This window comes from Ochotona curzoniae, unplaced genomic scaffold (assembly GCF_017591425.1).
Source record: "Ochotona curzoniae isolate NIBS_2020 unplaced genomic scaffold, NIBS_Ocur_1.0 contig_43, whole genome shotgun sequence".
NCBI lineage: Eukaryota > Metazoa > Chordata > Mammalia > Lagomorpha > Ochotonidae > Ochotona > Ochotona curzoniae.
In genome coordinates, this window is record NW_024466218.1 from 23,757,040 (window position 1) to 23,772,815 (window position 15,776).

General features: G+C 38.5%; 1 protein-coding gene across 1 annotated transcript in view; it reads left to right on the forward strand.

The window, feature by feature from the left end:
- DCC (DCC netrin 1 receptor) overlaps positions 1–15,776 on the forward strand; it is an 891,673-nt gene that overhangs the window by 846,938 nt on the left and 28,959 nt on the right. The window contains exons 25-26 of the mRNA XM_040984736.1: positions 188–304; positions 12,403–12,564. Of these exons, the coding sequence (XP_040840670.1) occupies positions 188–304; positions 12,403–12,564 (279 nt within the window). The remainder of the gene's footprint in view (positions 1–187; positions 305–12,402; positions 12,565–15,776) is intronic.

Sequence of the window (15,776 nt, forward strand, 5' to 3'; positions counted from 1 at the left end):
ATTGTTGCCTGGTAATGAGATTATTATTAGTTTTATTAATATTTGTACAATGAAAGCATAATGAATAACAAGGAAATAGATATTAAAAAATACCTAAGGCTAAAAACACCACGTGAACTGCTAAGACTGTTGCAGGATGTTCCAGGGAAGAACCTGCTTGCTCAGAAGCTTCGTTGTCTTCTTTCAGGTCAGGACACTGAGGAAGCAGGGAGCTCCATGTCCACGCTGGAGAGGTCTCTGGCTGCCCGCCGAGCCACCCGGGCCAAGCTCATGATGCCCATGGAGGCCCAGGCCAACAATCCTGGTGAGAGAAGCCAGATGCCACAACAGAGAAACCCAGTGTTCTCTGAGTCTGTTTTTTTCTGTGAAATATCAAGCATCTTTGAGCAGATGGAAATCATGAAGATTGAATAGAACCAATCTTTAATTACACATCAGTGTCTTCACCCTTGTTACAGTTTTCTGTACAAATGAATATTTTGCATGTTGGTAGAAAGAATGCTACATATTTAGGAAATTGTTTAGAAAAAAATAATTATGTAGCTTTAGTGTTGTGGCAGAGAGTGTGAAGCCACTGCCTGCATTGCTGGTATCATGTAACAGTGTCAGCTTAAGTTCCTGATGCTCCACTTTGATCCAGCTCTCTGTCAGTGGCCTGGGAAAGTAGTGGGTGATGAATGATCCAATTACCTGGGCCTCTTCCAGCTACTTGGGAGAGCAAAAAGGAAACCCAGAAGTTCTGGTATCTGGCTTTCCCCTGGCCCAGCATTGACTGTGGCAGCCCACTGGGGGGGATGATGGAGTGAATTCATGGTCTCCTTTCTGCTCATTCCCCAAGCACCCAAAGCCTCTGGCTTTCAAAATAATTTAAGTCTATTTTTAAGCCTCTTAGGCAAAACTAGCTAATGATTGTGTCAGTGGTACTGACTTTCTTCTCAGGATATCCTTCATGGCTTTTTTTTCTTTTAATGTGGAATTTTCAAAATAAGTGTTTGAGATAGCTAGTTGGTTATAATCCCTCTTTACGATCCCTGCCGCGGTCCTGCAGTCACTGGCGGTATTAGCCCCTGAGGAGTGCTTCCTTTCACATTACATGATCAATCTTGGTAATTTCAGTGACGATGCAGATAGATAAATGAAGTGATATTCTGGATTGTTCATTCTTTATGTAAACTGGAGTAATATTGACTTTTCTTCCATTTCAATGCATCAAGTTCATTCACAACAAGTACAAAATGTGTTTCTCTCTATTACCTTATGTTTTCCTACTTACTTACTTCATTTTCTGCTTGCCAGCATTATTCCTTCATTCCAGTAGAACCCCCAGTTCACTGATTCTACCATATCCCACGTTCCGGCATCCCTCACATTGCCATTTCTGTGCAGATTCCACCAGCATCCGTAGTCATTTGCCACCTTCAGGTTCATGTTCCACGGTCATCCTTCTTTCACTGACTCACTGGGAAAACTGTTCAGTCTTGAGCAAATCAGCAACCCTGTGATTGCTGCTTCCTGGTGCCTCAGCAGCTGAACTTGCTTGGGTACCAGGGTGCAGCCTGCTCCTTGGTACCAGAGTGAGCTCAGAGCTCCTCGGAAATGTCACTGCCTTTCTCTAGGCTGATTGGCTGATTTAATGTGGTGAAGGTCGTATTTGTTTTCCTCCTTTCCGACTTCTATGCTCTTTTCTTTCTCTCCTTTTAAGTGGATTCTCTTTTCGATCGTGGAACAAAGGGAAGCATTCAGAAGATGGTGTGTTTTCTGTCACACTGAGTTGTGTTTCTTTGTGAGGCTCAGGACCCTGTTCCTTGTCTCCTACTTAGGACCCCTTTTCCTGTGACTCATCCACTCCCTTCCAAATCATCACTTTTCCACTGATGACTCAAGTAAGTAACCAAACCTTAACCTCTCTCATAGCTCCCCTTTTAAAACATAACTCCTTTTTAAAAACATACTTTCCTAACATGGCTTCCTCCTCTAATGGAAGCCTCATTCCTTCCATATCCTAATAATCTTAAAGGGTTACTCATATTCAATTTGTCTTCTTTCTAACTTTTTTTTTTCAGATCAAATTTCCTATAATTTTCTTGGTTCCTTCCCACTGAAGGTATTGATACCAAGGTTATCATGAAGCTACACCTTGTCAAATATATTGACCAACTACTCAGATGGTTAATAAAAGTGACAAAGGCCCTTGCATTGATTTTTTCTGAAGCATCTTCTTCCCTTGGCTGGAAGTAAGAAAAAAAGCCTTGGGTTTTCTTCATATTCTACTAGTCGTACCTTCTTAGTATCCTTCAGTTATTTTTCCTCTTCTTTATGAGTTATCAGAGGCAGAGCATCCTCCGTGGCTCATTCCTCAGGGATGCTCTCGTTCCAGCCCACATTTTCATGTGAGATGATGTTACCCAGCACCAGTTGGCTGTTTGCCGCACAAATGGATAGATCCCAAACTGTGGCTTCAGTCTGTTCTCTTCTCTGGATATTCCATTAACTTTCAAATCAGCTTCTTCAAATGGCTAAGGGCGGGTTTGTTAGCTCAAGTCAAAGCATGAGTCTTGCTTTTCTGTAACTCCTTCTACTCATTTCCAAATTCAGTTGCTGGGCTGTTTTCCTCATTTCTGTGAACAACATCAGTATATTATATGTCCATCTTCTCTGGTCAGAAACACTAGTTTCATCCTTCTATATTCTGTTCTCCTCATATGTTTATTCAAGTTTTGGGCAACCCTGTGATTTATGCTTTCAAAATGTCCCAAATCACCATTAATTCCATTCTGTGCTTTTTTGCTTTCTCCACGGGTTACAAGGCTATATCAATCCACTTATGATCCATCTCTTTCTTTAACTTTTGCACCTTCTGCCTGTTGTCTGCATAGCCGCCTGTCAGTATATGGGTTACTTGAAATTTTTGCACTGTGATTTCCCAATGTATACAGGACAAAACTCAGTGATTTGAGAACTTTCTCTAAGCACCATGCGATCAGGCCTCTGGTTTATTTCTCATTTCATCTCTGCTAACGCTTTGTGAACTTTCACAGTCATATTTTCCACTTCCCTCTCCTTGGGATAATGTAAATACATTCTAACTCAGAGACTCTGCACTTGCCATGCCCTTCGCTGGGGATGGGTTTTTCATAGATATTTACAGCTGAGCCTTTTATTTCATTCAGGTCTATCTTAACTGGCATCCTCAGTAGGTTTTCCTGTCTGTCACTCTTACAGCATCACTCATCACGCCTTATCTCCTTTATTCCATGTCATGGTTCCTTACCAGCCTGTGTCAACATCCTGCTTCCATTTCATGTTTACTTTTTGGTCATTTCCTTCTCATGTTTTAATATATTATTTATAAAGGCAGAGATTTTTTCCATTTCTGACACTTTGACTTCCACTGTCAAGAGAAGCATCAGACACGTAGAAGATACTTAATTAGTAAAATATAGTCAAGCCAATGAATTAATAGCTGTTTCTTTCTACTCTCCTTTATTCCAGAATTCCTATAACTCTCAATTTCAGTATAATTAATGCAAAAACAGATCTACAATGGTTGCCAACTTTTTCACTCATAGAGTAGACACAATTTTTATGTGTGATTCAAGACAGAACTCAATCTCAGTTTAAATAACTAACTTGCCATCCCATGTATCTTATAGGACCAGCATTTAGACTCAAAATGCCAGACTTATAGTTGTGCATTCTTAGTCATTGTCACCTAATCATAATCCTGGGTGATGCTTTATCATTTTTCTCTCATACCTTTCACTGCAGGGAGAGATACCAAGCACTTACCTGTCTTTTTTTCCATCTTACTGTTTGCTTTTGTAACTAATCTCTACATGAGCCAATCTGATGCAGCTTCATTTCAGTATCTGTATTTCAATATGTGGCCTCTCTGCCCCCTAGGTAACTTCTTCATCCAAATCAATTCCCATGTCCTGTGACTTTTTTTTTTTTCATAGTAACTTTTGAGTCCCTCACTGTCTTCCCACTCCCGGCAGTTGGGTTTTGTTCTTTTCTTTATGCCGTCACACACGCATTGCATTAGTACAACAGCCTCACAGTTTGTCTTCCTGTCTTGGGCATCTTCCTGAAGCTCTGCTTCATGCAGCGTGTTAAATTTCTTCCTGAAACAAGCTAAGCATGACATTCCAGTCTTTAAATTCTGTAGGGGTTTCTATCATGTGACTTCAAAAACCATAGAAATCAGCAAACCTACCAATTCTGTAGCATATCAGATTGGAACCTAGATTCCTATGATTGTGCCCTTGATGTTCTCTAAATTCAAGCCACGTGAGACAAATTGTTAGGTAGCAAGTAATGCTGTCCTTCATATTTTTTCCTTCCATGTACCTCTTTGCTTTTCAAGTAGCTTAATGGATAGCTCAAACTGTCTTATTTTTCTTTCAAAGACCAGAGCAGTCACTGGTGCTCTCACAAATTCTTTCTAATTCATCCACCAAAAATGATAGTTCCCTTTTTCCTGTTAATAGCATTTTATACCATCCTATGACATTTATTATACAGAGTATTTTCTTGTAGGCTTAGATATTCAAGTCTTAATCTTCCCTAATCTAATAGGCAACGACTTATTGATGGGAAGATGAGGCATCCAGTTCATTTTCACATTCACACTTTACAGAGCTCACTGCTTGGTACAAAATTGGGGTTTGGTAAATGTCAAATGAACAAATGAACAAGTAAATGCATTATGAAAATGCATTCTTTATAGCAATCATGTTTGAGGGCTGTTTTTGACTGTACGAGGACTACCATATGCTGATTTATTAAGGGTAGTTTAAAATTCTACTCAATGCATTAGAAATAATGGGCCTAGAGAGAGAGAAAGAGAGAGAAAGAGAAAAAAAGAAACTCTAACCAGTATTGACAACTCTTTAATATCCTTTACTTGGTATGCACTTTGCTAATTATTATGTCTCATTTCATTCTCACAAATATCAAGTGCTGATGTTCTCTTGATTTTATATTTGGAAAACGGAGACTCAGGTGTGTTTTTGCTGCAAGTCTTTTGTATACAACTGAAGCACTGCTCAAATTTCTAGTCACATGTAGGAAGATGTTTGCTGCTCCATTTAGGAGCCATTATTTCTGTAACATTATCATTCCTGCTTCCTACACAGCTCCTGCCATGCTCTATAAAACAATTAGCAAATAAAATATGGGCTATCTGGAGTTGTTTTGGGGTTTTTTTAAAACCCATAGGGAAAATGTATCTAATTTCACTGGAGTGCAAAAATCTGTTTATTTGTCTAAAATGACACTTCTCAGTTGAAAACACTGTGTGTCATATGCTATTTCTTAGCCCTAAACACATCTGACAGCTAAGTAAGCGGATGCTTATGAGCAACATGACAGCTGAAGGAACAGGCAGAGGGACGCAAACACGTTCACGGCAGTCCTGTGCTCTTTCCTCTGAAATGGAGACAGAGGGTCGCTATCATTCAGCATCCAGAAACTTACTGTAAATGATTTTTTTTTCATTCTAATGAAGGTAACTGTAAACACTGAACACCCCAGGTGTGATTTTCCTAAAAGCTTATTTTCAGTTTATTTTTGTGTTAATTTTGAATTTTATGGTACAAATCCATATGGTCTGGGATTTTCCTACCCCTCCCCAAATTCCCAGCTGCCCGACTGATTTTCCCCCATATTATTACGATAGCATAGTCCTCCATAAGCAGTCATAAGTCTATCACTCTACTATTTAAGTGTGCCCTGACATGGCTGGTACAATGTCAGACAGTCCAACATCGCCATTGGGAGATACGTCCAACAGTTTCACTGGGAGTCCATTTTTGATTTGGAAGTAGAGAGGCCTATTTCTTTGTATCTTCCACACTGGATATGATGGTCTCTATTACACCATCCCAATACATTTGGAAGAACCACATGATGGCTCCCCCAGGAGGGGCTCTCGCTCTCTCTGGCAGAGACTGGAAGACGGAGACATGCTGCCAGGTGCTTTCAGGAGTCACATCTGTGAGGGTAAGAAATACAAGATGGGCTGAGGGAGAAATTGAACTGGTGGTGTTGCTTAATAGAGGAATCAGCTGACATACTTAGGATTGTTCTAGGATTGCAACATACAAACAAAACACCAAGGAAATGGGGTGAAGCCTTCAGTGTCCTGATTAAAATAATTTTTGATTTAGGTTATTCCCACGAAAGGATTTGCAACCTTGGATAGGCAATTTCTTTTAGCTGAGAGCAAACCCTAAAGATAGATACAAATGTATGTCAAGTTTCTTTTAAAAATATATATATGTATATTATATATAAAAATGTATTTTACATATAAATATATATTTAACATATAATAATATATTTAATATATAAGTATATAATATATAGTATATAGTATAATTTATATAATAAAATATAAATATAACATATTTAATATATAGATATATTTATATGTAAATATATTATATATTTTTTTAATTTAAGAGGCTGTGTGTGTGAGAGAGAAAAAGAGAGATCATGCACTTGATACTTCCTCTCTCAATGAATGCAATGGCTAGAGTCGGTCTTGGTTGAAGCCAGGAGCCAGGAATTTCATCCTAATCCTACATGGATGGCAAGGGCCCAAGTACTTCTACCCTAATCTGCTGATTTGCAAGGCACATTAGCAAGGTGCATGGAGTCTGGAGCAGCCACGACTCACACTGGTGTTTTTACGGGATTATAGACAGCTGCTTAACTTGCTCCACCACAACGTTACATTAGGTTTCAAAAATGTTCTGACACAATTGAGTGGAATGATATTGCTACTTGCAGCATTTGCCTCTATACAATTCTAGAGTAATCCAGAGGGTTGGAACTAGGAGGAATGTATTTTAAATTGAAGCAAGTGACCCTGTGATCATCTTAGGAATAAGCTTCAGATAATGTAATGTGTGAGAACTTGCTGGGAAGAACAAATGTCATTCTCTTTTTCTTCCCCTCTGAATATGTGAGTAAAAAGTAACAGCTGCTTGTGGCTAATGGTTTCTGGCCTTTACCAGAACACTATGAGAAGCCGTTCTTTTCTTCTGATATCTATCTCATCCTTTGTTCATTGGGTTGAAACATACAACAGTCCCCCCGTGGGACTCCCATATTTGTGATAAGGGATCAAGCATTTCAGCCGTCTTTTGCTGCTTTCCCAAGCACATTAGTGAATTAGAAGTTGCGCAGCCAGTACCCAAACCAGTGTTTATATGGGATGCAAAAAGCATTGCAGGAGGTAGGTTAACCCACTTCACCTCAATGCCAGTTCTTTTGAGGTCAAAAGTGTATCTGTAGGCAGTATAGGATAATATTTTTGGAGAACATTTCACATGGCAAGAAACAGTCTGTTTCACATAGATATAGGAAAAATCAAAAGGTGCCTGGCAAGAAGTTGATTAAAGGATCTTAGATGATAGAATATAAGAAAAATACCAACAGGTTTTACAAAGGTTTTCCATAACAGCATAAATATTCCAGATCACGTTCAAGACAAAGTTACCCTTCCTTCCTAATGCCTTAGAGATCTCTACAAAGAAACACAGTACCTTTTATTTCAGGATCTTTCTTATTCACATAAAAGTGTTTTTCTGGGGTAACTTAGAAATGATTAAGCAAATCAATTCATACTGTTTTTGGGAATGTCACTGTGGTCTGCCTAGAAGTATGCTATTGTAAACTCATCTCAAAGGAACACTCTGGACCTAGGTCAGGGGCTGTTCTCGCCCCCGTCTCATCTTTCATACTCCTCGTGTCACATGTGCACCTAGGCTTTGTGCACCCTTTTTCCTGTCTGGCTTTCTCAGTCCTAGTTCAGTAGAGAAGCAAATAGCAAGACAGTGAGAGCTGCCTTAAATCCCTTGTCCTCAAGGCATTCTGCCTGAGCTTAGCACATTTGCAAAGCCAGTCTCATCCACATCATAGCTCATCTTCAAAAGTACATATAAGCCATATTAAAAGTGGACTGACTGTCCTTAGATAAATGGAGGGCCTTAGCTTACAAATGTCACAGCTAGAATTTCAACTGAGATTTGTTTTTCTCGTAATCCCTGCTCTTTTCCTCCCTATGGGGATGAATTTTTCTTTCTAATCTCAGTGAGAAGCCTGAGATTATATAATATCTAATTTCCTCATGTTCAAATTTAAATTAAAAACTGCAATGTCTTTACTTCTGTCAAGGTGCTTTAAGCATTTGCAGTTCAATACTAACCAATTCTCTCTTGAGGACACTGGGTGCAGCATTGCAAATTAACAATAGTGGTTGGTGTTTATGGGCTGCTGATTTCTTAAATGCCCACAACACACCATGGAATTGCTAGTATCCTCTCCTGGCAGGTGATGCAGCAGAAACAAACATGAGTAATTTACTCAAGTCACTGTACATGTATCTGTTATTGCATAGTAAATCATCTTCCCTAAATATTGCACAACAATGACTTGCTTATATTCTCAGCTGTTCGGGAAAGTCAGAAATCCAGGAGCCATTGAATTGGGCAGTTGTGGCTCAGTCTCAAGCTGGCTGCAAAGGTTCCTGAGATCTTTAAGACAAAGGGCCTTATTTCCTCACCAAATGAGCTTCTCTTATGGGTCTGTGGAGTTTCTCAAGTTAGGACATTTGGTTACCCCAAAATGACTGAAGAGAGACAGACATAGATCTTTTCAAACTCAATCTTGTGTCATACATCACTTTTGCCACATCCCGTTGAGGAAAATGTATGAAAGAGCCCCATAGGTATCTCAACATCATGAAGATGTTAAGGAACCATGATAAATGCCGACTCTGGCACTTACTGATTAACGGGTAGCAACTTATGTTACCAACTCCAGCAATTTGACTTTAGTCTTTGGTCCCATTACCTCTGTGTTAAGACTGATTCCAAGGGTGGACATGTGGTACAACGAATAGGTCCAATCTCTGTGCTTTAGACCCAGCTTCCTGATAATGAACATCCTTAAAAATGTGAAGGTCCCAGCCATGCACCTGGTAACCCTAAATGGACTCGCTGGCGCCTAGTTTGGGCATAGCCCAGCCCAACTCTTGGGGTTCTGTGGGGAGTGGGCTAGTGGATGGAAGACCTCATTCTGTCTATTTGCCTTTCAAGTAAAAATGAAAATAAATGTGTATTTTAAGAAATAAAGCAGATATTTGGAGAGGTCGGTGCTTCTCCAGAGGTGTACTACATGGAATCTTATGGATGCTGGGAGACTTGCTTGTCTAAACAGATAATACAAAGATACGGAATTCACTAATGTTTCAGATTATGTATAGTTCATCACAAAAATAAAAAGTAGTGAGCAGAGGCAGGGTAGAAACCATTCATGGAAGCCTTTTCACTTTGCTATAGCATTATCCTCACTGTTAAATGTCCCCTTCTCAACCCTAGTGACTCCCTCAGTTCTGTTAAGTGCTATGTTGAGAAATATCTCGAGGGCATTTTATTTCTTTGAATCTGTAGCATTAAAAAAAAATCTTCAGTTTAGATTTCCTATAGGTCCCATTTAGTACTAATGTTTAAAGACTGCTGTAAAAGTTTTCAAATGCCTAACTCCCCTGGTCAGGGAGCTAAGTAATTTGGTGGAGGAATTTTCTACTTGAAAAATCTTTGTGTGTCAGTGTCAGACATAAATTCAATTGTCAGCATGCTGGGGCAGAGGAGATTTCTTGTCATATTTGGCCACAAAGCAGAGATTGATTGAAAATGCTTGCTATCACTCTCTGAGCTGTTTTACATAAACAGCATGGTGTACTGTGTGTTCTGAATTGGGTGTTTCTGCAGGTGTATTTCTGGTTCGCTGGCATGTAGGGCAGAAATACCCAATGTAGTGGGTGTGAGCCAGCTTACTGGGGATGGTTATTTTTGCAACAACTATAACTTTCAACTTCTGTGACCTTTCAAAACTACATCAGGGATCAACTTAGCTAGAGGCAAAGCTTTGGCGTGCCACTCTCCTACTTTACATTCAAACAATGAACATTTCTCATGTAGGAACATACATTAGACGTATGATTTTCTAGTGATTTATGGAAAAGTCAGTCACAAGGCCTTTTATGATTTACAGGCCTTTTGTACCCTGATCAATACCTATAGTCCAAAACTATTAAAAAGTAAAATATCTTTCTGCAAATAACAAAAGAATTGAAAGTGGTGATTAAATTTAATCTTTCCTCTTCCCTCCCATTCTCTAATTTGGAGAATCTGTACCTTGCCAAGTTCTTCAGTTTCCGCCAACAAATTTATTTGGCTTATCCTAGAGCATACTTATAAAACTAATTTTCTAGATATAAACATTGGTTGAGAATATTATTGCTTCTTTCATAATAATATAACATTGGTAGGAAAATGTTCACAGTTTGTGAAGGCCTCGTGCATGTAACAGTACTGTACATCTGTGTCTGCATAGCAACTGTCAACTCCAGGAGTGCTTTGAAACTTGGCAATCAGCCTTGATGATCTGGCAGCAATCTCATTTAATTAATTACATTGGTGAAATAATTGTTAACTGGCTTGGCGCTTAAAGTTTTCAGTTGTGTACAAAGTGCATGCCATTGTTCCAAGTCTTTACGAATGTGTTCATGTCTTTTATTTTTATTATTATGACTATTGCTATAGTGTCTATGTATTCAGCAAACTAAGTAATTCATGAAATCACTAGCAACATCAAGTCACTTTCCAGAAGTTACAAATGCCTAGTTTTCTACCTATTACTCTTAACATATCCTTCATAATAACTCACTCAAAAAAAATATGAGTTACCCTAACACTACACTGAGGGAGACATGAAGACAGCAAATTTCTTTGGAAGGTTTTATCATACTGGGTTTATCATCTGGCTTTAGTTTTTGCTTCTTTTTTTTTTTTAAATGCTTCTAACAACTAAATGAGCACATTCTACAGTTTTCCTGAAAGTAAAGGTACCATGTCATTTGCCAAGGTATTTGTTGTTCATTAGAGCAATTTCCTTCCTGACTTACTAGGAAATGTACCAATAAGAAGTGACACAACGATTTAGCAATGAGTTCTAAAAATAGACTTGAAGATTATTATCACTTACAGGCACCTTGTGTGACAACTTACTAAAATAGGTTAGGAACATAGAAATACCATTCATAATATATCTTACTACATTGTTTTCAGTAAAGCAATTTTTTGATAAATGTTTTCATCTAATTCAGTGATTTATGTATTTTTACTTCAGTATGGGAAGAATACCCATCACTTATCCTGTTTAGCAGAGCCAATCTTCATTGTCACATCAGTCAATCAAAGCTCTGCTTAAGACAGCTTGCATTCACTTTTCCATTTAAATAACATGTTCGTATTTATTTCAAGGAATACCAAAAATACACTGAAAAATAAGTTCTATTTTGAAAGTTACTTTGCAAGAAGCACACCTTTAAAAGTGTTGTATATCTAATATATTTAATCTGCATTTAAGTTAGAATTTAAAAAGGTTTATATGTTGCTTCTCATGCTTTATGATAGTACACTGTAACTCAAGTCTAATTATCAAGTTATTTCTGCAATTAACTATTTTTTAAAAAGTGCTTCTTTGGGAAATACTAATGTGTGTGCTCCTTAAACTCCATTGATTGGTATTAGATTGTAATAAACAAAAATTATACAAAAAAACTTCATTAATTTTATAGAGGAAAATTCTACAAAGCTGATCATTCCAGTAGCTGATCAAGGTTTTAATTTATAGATAATTGTAAATTTATCTTCTACAATAATATAAAGTGAAGATTTATTACATCTGCAATAAATATTTCCTAACATATACTTGGAAAGTTTGAATAATGGAATTGGACAGTGCTGATAAGATCTAAAAGATACATTATTAAATATGGATTTCAGCCAGCGTATCGAAGACAGTTGGTGTTGCAGAAAACATTCAACTACATTTAAAATAATGTCACTATTTTCACCATTTTGTTTATTTGAAGAAATTTTCTTTTTAAAGACAAATCGTGAGAATGAATATTGAGGCTTCATCTGCTGTTCTGTAGTGTCTCTCAACGGTAATCCATTCTATCACAGAATGAATGAAAAAATTCTCAATGCTTCCTTAGCCTGCTGTGCACAATATATTCAATTTATCAATAAAGTGTCTTGATTCATTTTAGAAGAAAGAATTTTTGGCCAAGAAAGAAAAAAATACAAAGAACAAAACATTGAGGAAGTTTTATGGATATTCAATTAATCATTTCTATCTTTGGAGCTGCAGACAGTTGTGGAGGGATGAACTGTCTTTTCCAAAGAAAGGGAGTTTGTGGGAAGGTAATTAAGAGAACTTACATGGCTCTACGAAGAGGGCTGCATGGGTTTGGGACTACGAACATGTAGTGCTTTGCTTGTTTGAATGCATGGAACTGAAACAGATTTATTTGTTTTCCAGCCGTCGTCAGTGCCATCCCTGTGCCAACTCTAGAGAGTGCCCAGTACCCAGGAATCCTCCCGTCTCCCACCTGTGGCTACCCCCACCCGCAGTTCACTCTCCGGCCTGTGCCATTCCCGACACTGTCAGTGGACCGAGGATTTGGAGCAGGAAGAACTCAGTGTAATCCATTTTTCTTCCTTTTCAATAAGAACAAATGAATGATAGTAAGGATGTCTTGTTAAATGTGAAAACTTCATGACCTTCACACTAGAATTTTCTAGGAATGTGTGCTCTGGATCCTAGTTCACGTCTATTTAGATTATCTTAAGAGTCTGTACAGCATACTTCATGGAAAATAGAGTGGTGAGAAGGCACAGGTCAAGGGGCTTCTGAAACTGTTGTATGATCAGGGCATGGAGGTACTATGTCCTGATAATAAGGAAGTTCAGCTGATGGTTGCAACACATTCATAGTGTCTATTGGTTGAACTGATACATGACTCATTGAATCCTGATGGACCAATTCTTGGATGAATGCTTTAGTCATTAATCAATTAAGTAATACCTTAACAGCATTTAATTACTGGGGGAAAAAGAATTCTGTAGTGATGTTTCCTTTATAAGAAGGAAGACAGGGACGGAGGAGGAGTCCTAGCTATTAAGTCCACCCTGGTGATTTCTCTTGTGCCATCTGACTTCTTTTTTTCTTTGAGCCTGGCATTTCTGAAATCGATTTTTATGGCTTTCATCTCTTAGTTAAGAACAGGTGACTCAGCAACTCATGTGAGAAAGGATTTTTTGTAATAGATATGATGGTACCAGCAATAAAATGTATTTGTGAGGTAAGCTATATTTTCCCCAACCCAACAGGGACAGCTCTAAGAAATCATAAATTGTCTGGATGTAGCAAGGTTAGAATTAAAAGGCATCAGAAGTCTGTCGAGGGAGCATTAGATTTATTTTTGCTTTTCTCACCACATATCATATCTATAGAATAGAGCTGTGTGCAAAAACGGAAGGATACACAGCACCCCAAACCACCATAAAGGGAAGTCAATGAGGAAAATGCAGGTAGTCTAACAAGCACATATGTTCACATCAAAGGTAACAAGAAACAGACTGGAAAAAAAAATATTTAGGACCCACGTGCCGCTCCTGATCTCTGAAATGTCTCCCACAGGAAGAAGGAGACTTCAGTTTTAATTTATATTTTCCTCATTGGATCATTACCATCAATGATCCTTTGATTTCTTCCCTACACTGATTCAAAATGGAAACTGTGCAAGGGCCTTTATCTAGCTGTTCAAACATAATGCACACAAGTGGAAGTTTTCCATAAACTTGTAAACTTTAGGACTGATCCGTGTATTTTAATTCACACTCTATTCTTCCCGGTTTTCCCTTTTTAAACATCTAATCCCCTTCTGACAATTCATCCCTGAAATCCCACACTGTATTTACTGTTTCCTTTTAGAGGGGTGTAGCTTGTTAAACTGCTTTAGCAATTAGAAGGAAAATAAGTCCAAAAGTGCAAGGTCAATGGAAAAAGAGGACTTAAAATTTGGTAAAAGTTACTTGATGTCATATAGTATTCTGGTGCATGATTTTTTTAAAAAAAAAATGATTATTTTAAAATCAGAGAAAGAACGTGAGTGGTGAGGAGAGCCTATGTACTTGCTGACTTCCCAAATGCCTACAACAGGCATGAAGCCAGACATGGACTCAGCCCAGCTCTCCCACATGGGTGTCAGGAACCCCGCTACATAAGTCATGAACTGCTACCTCTGGGAGTCCACATCCACAGGAAGCTGGAGCAGTGCAAGCATGGATTATCAACCACCAACACCACAGTGTAACTGAGTCCTAATTCCTAAGCCGTATTTCAGCCCACATGTCAGCCCCAGCACATGAGGCTATGCCAACAGGGGAGGAATGGTACATGTGGAAAATCTCTGCCCCTTTCCCTCCCTCAATTTTGCTGTCACTTTTAAATAACCACAAAAAGCAATGTTTAATAGACATTAGTTCGTGAAAGCACTTAACTTCCATTGTAGATATTTTATTCTGATGATTTCTTTGAAGATAAAGATTAAGTGCTGGCATGTTGGTTCAACAGCATAATTTTCCCCCCTGTAGCATCAACCGCCTTCATGGTCATTGGTTTATGTCTGACTGCTCCACTTCCTATACAGTTCCCTACTTATGTCCTGGGAAAGCAGCAGAGGATGGCTCAAGTGCTTGGACCCTGCACCCAGGGTAGGAGACCCAGAAGCATCTGCGGACTTCTGGCTTTGGCTTGGGTTGACTCCTACCCTTGTGGTCGTTTGGGGAGTGAACCAGTGGCTAGATGATCCTCTCTCTCTTTTTCTTTTTCTCCCCCACCTTTTCTCTGTAATCCATCTTATTCACCTGAAAGGCGGCTGGAAACAAATACAGGAATCTTCCAGGTGCAGGTTAACAATATATAATAATTAAGAATCCTTATAAACTACTTAACAAATTTGGGGGATTCATTTAAAATCGTAAGTTGATGGATAGTCCTCCCACCATGTTTTTGCAGTTTTTAGTATTTATGCTCAGTGCTTCATCAAGTATATTACGAACAAAGTTTTGGGCAATGTGTAGGGAACAGGATCTAGTATTTATTTTATGTTATTCTTAAGGGAAAAAAATATATAAGCACACCCTTTTGTAGGAAACTGCATATTCTTTAAATCACTGTCAGAAGCAGTTGACTTGCAGCCACTCAGTATCTGTTTCTAAATGCCTTGGAGAACACTTAAAACTCCTGCTCTGTCTCAAGCAGAAAACACTACATGACTCTGGGTGGAAATGTCTCATTAGTCACCCTGAGAAACAGCAAAGGCACAGGGAGGAAAGAGCACAAGGCTTTTCCGAGTGCGGAGAAATTCCTGCCCTCAAAGTTATCTGATCCATCTTTGAGTTTCACATAAGATGGAGCATTAAACTGATTCTGTTTTCTGAAATCACAAAGTTTCTCTCTGGCTATAAAGGACAGTTATGCAAATTTGCATTACGTACATACACTCACCCATCCGTAGAGATTTATATAGTTGTTATGGTCCAGTATTTCGCCCTGGAACTAAGTAACTGCAGCTCTGCTCTGTTTCACAGCCAATGGGCCCTGGCCAGCAATCAGGAGCAGTAGCACCATACGTGACACTATACAGTACTATACTATGGAAACTTCAACAAACAGGTAGTTTGGGGCATTTTTTACACAAATCATTGGGAAATTGGTGACTCAGTTTCTCTTCTTTGAAACAGGTAGGTGGTAGAGAGAAAGTTGAATGATTTTCAGAATAGCTTTTATTTTTTAAAAAGATTTCTTGTTATTTGAAAGGCAAATTTACAAAGAGAAGGAGAGATAGA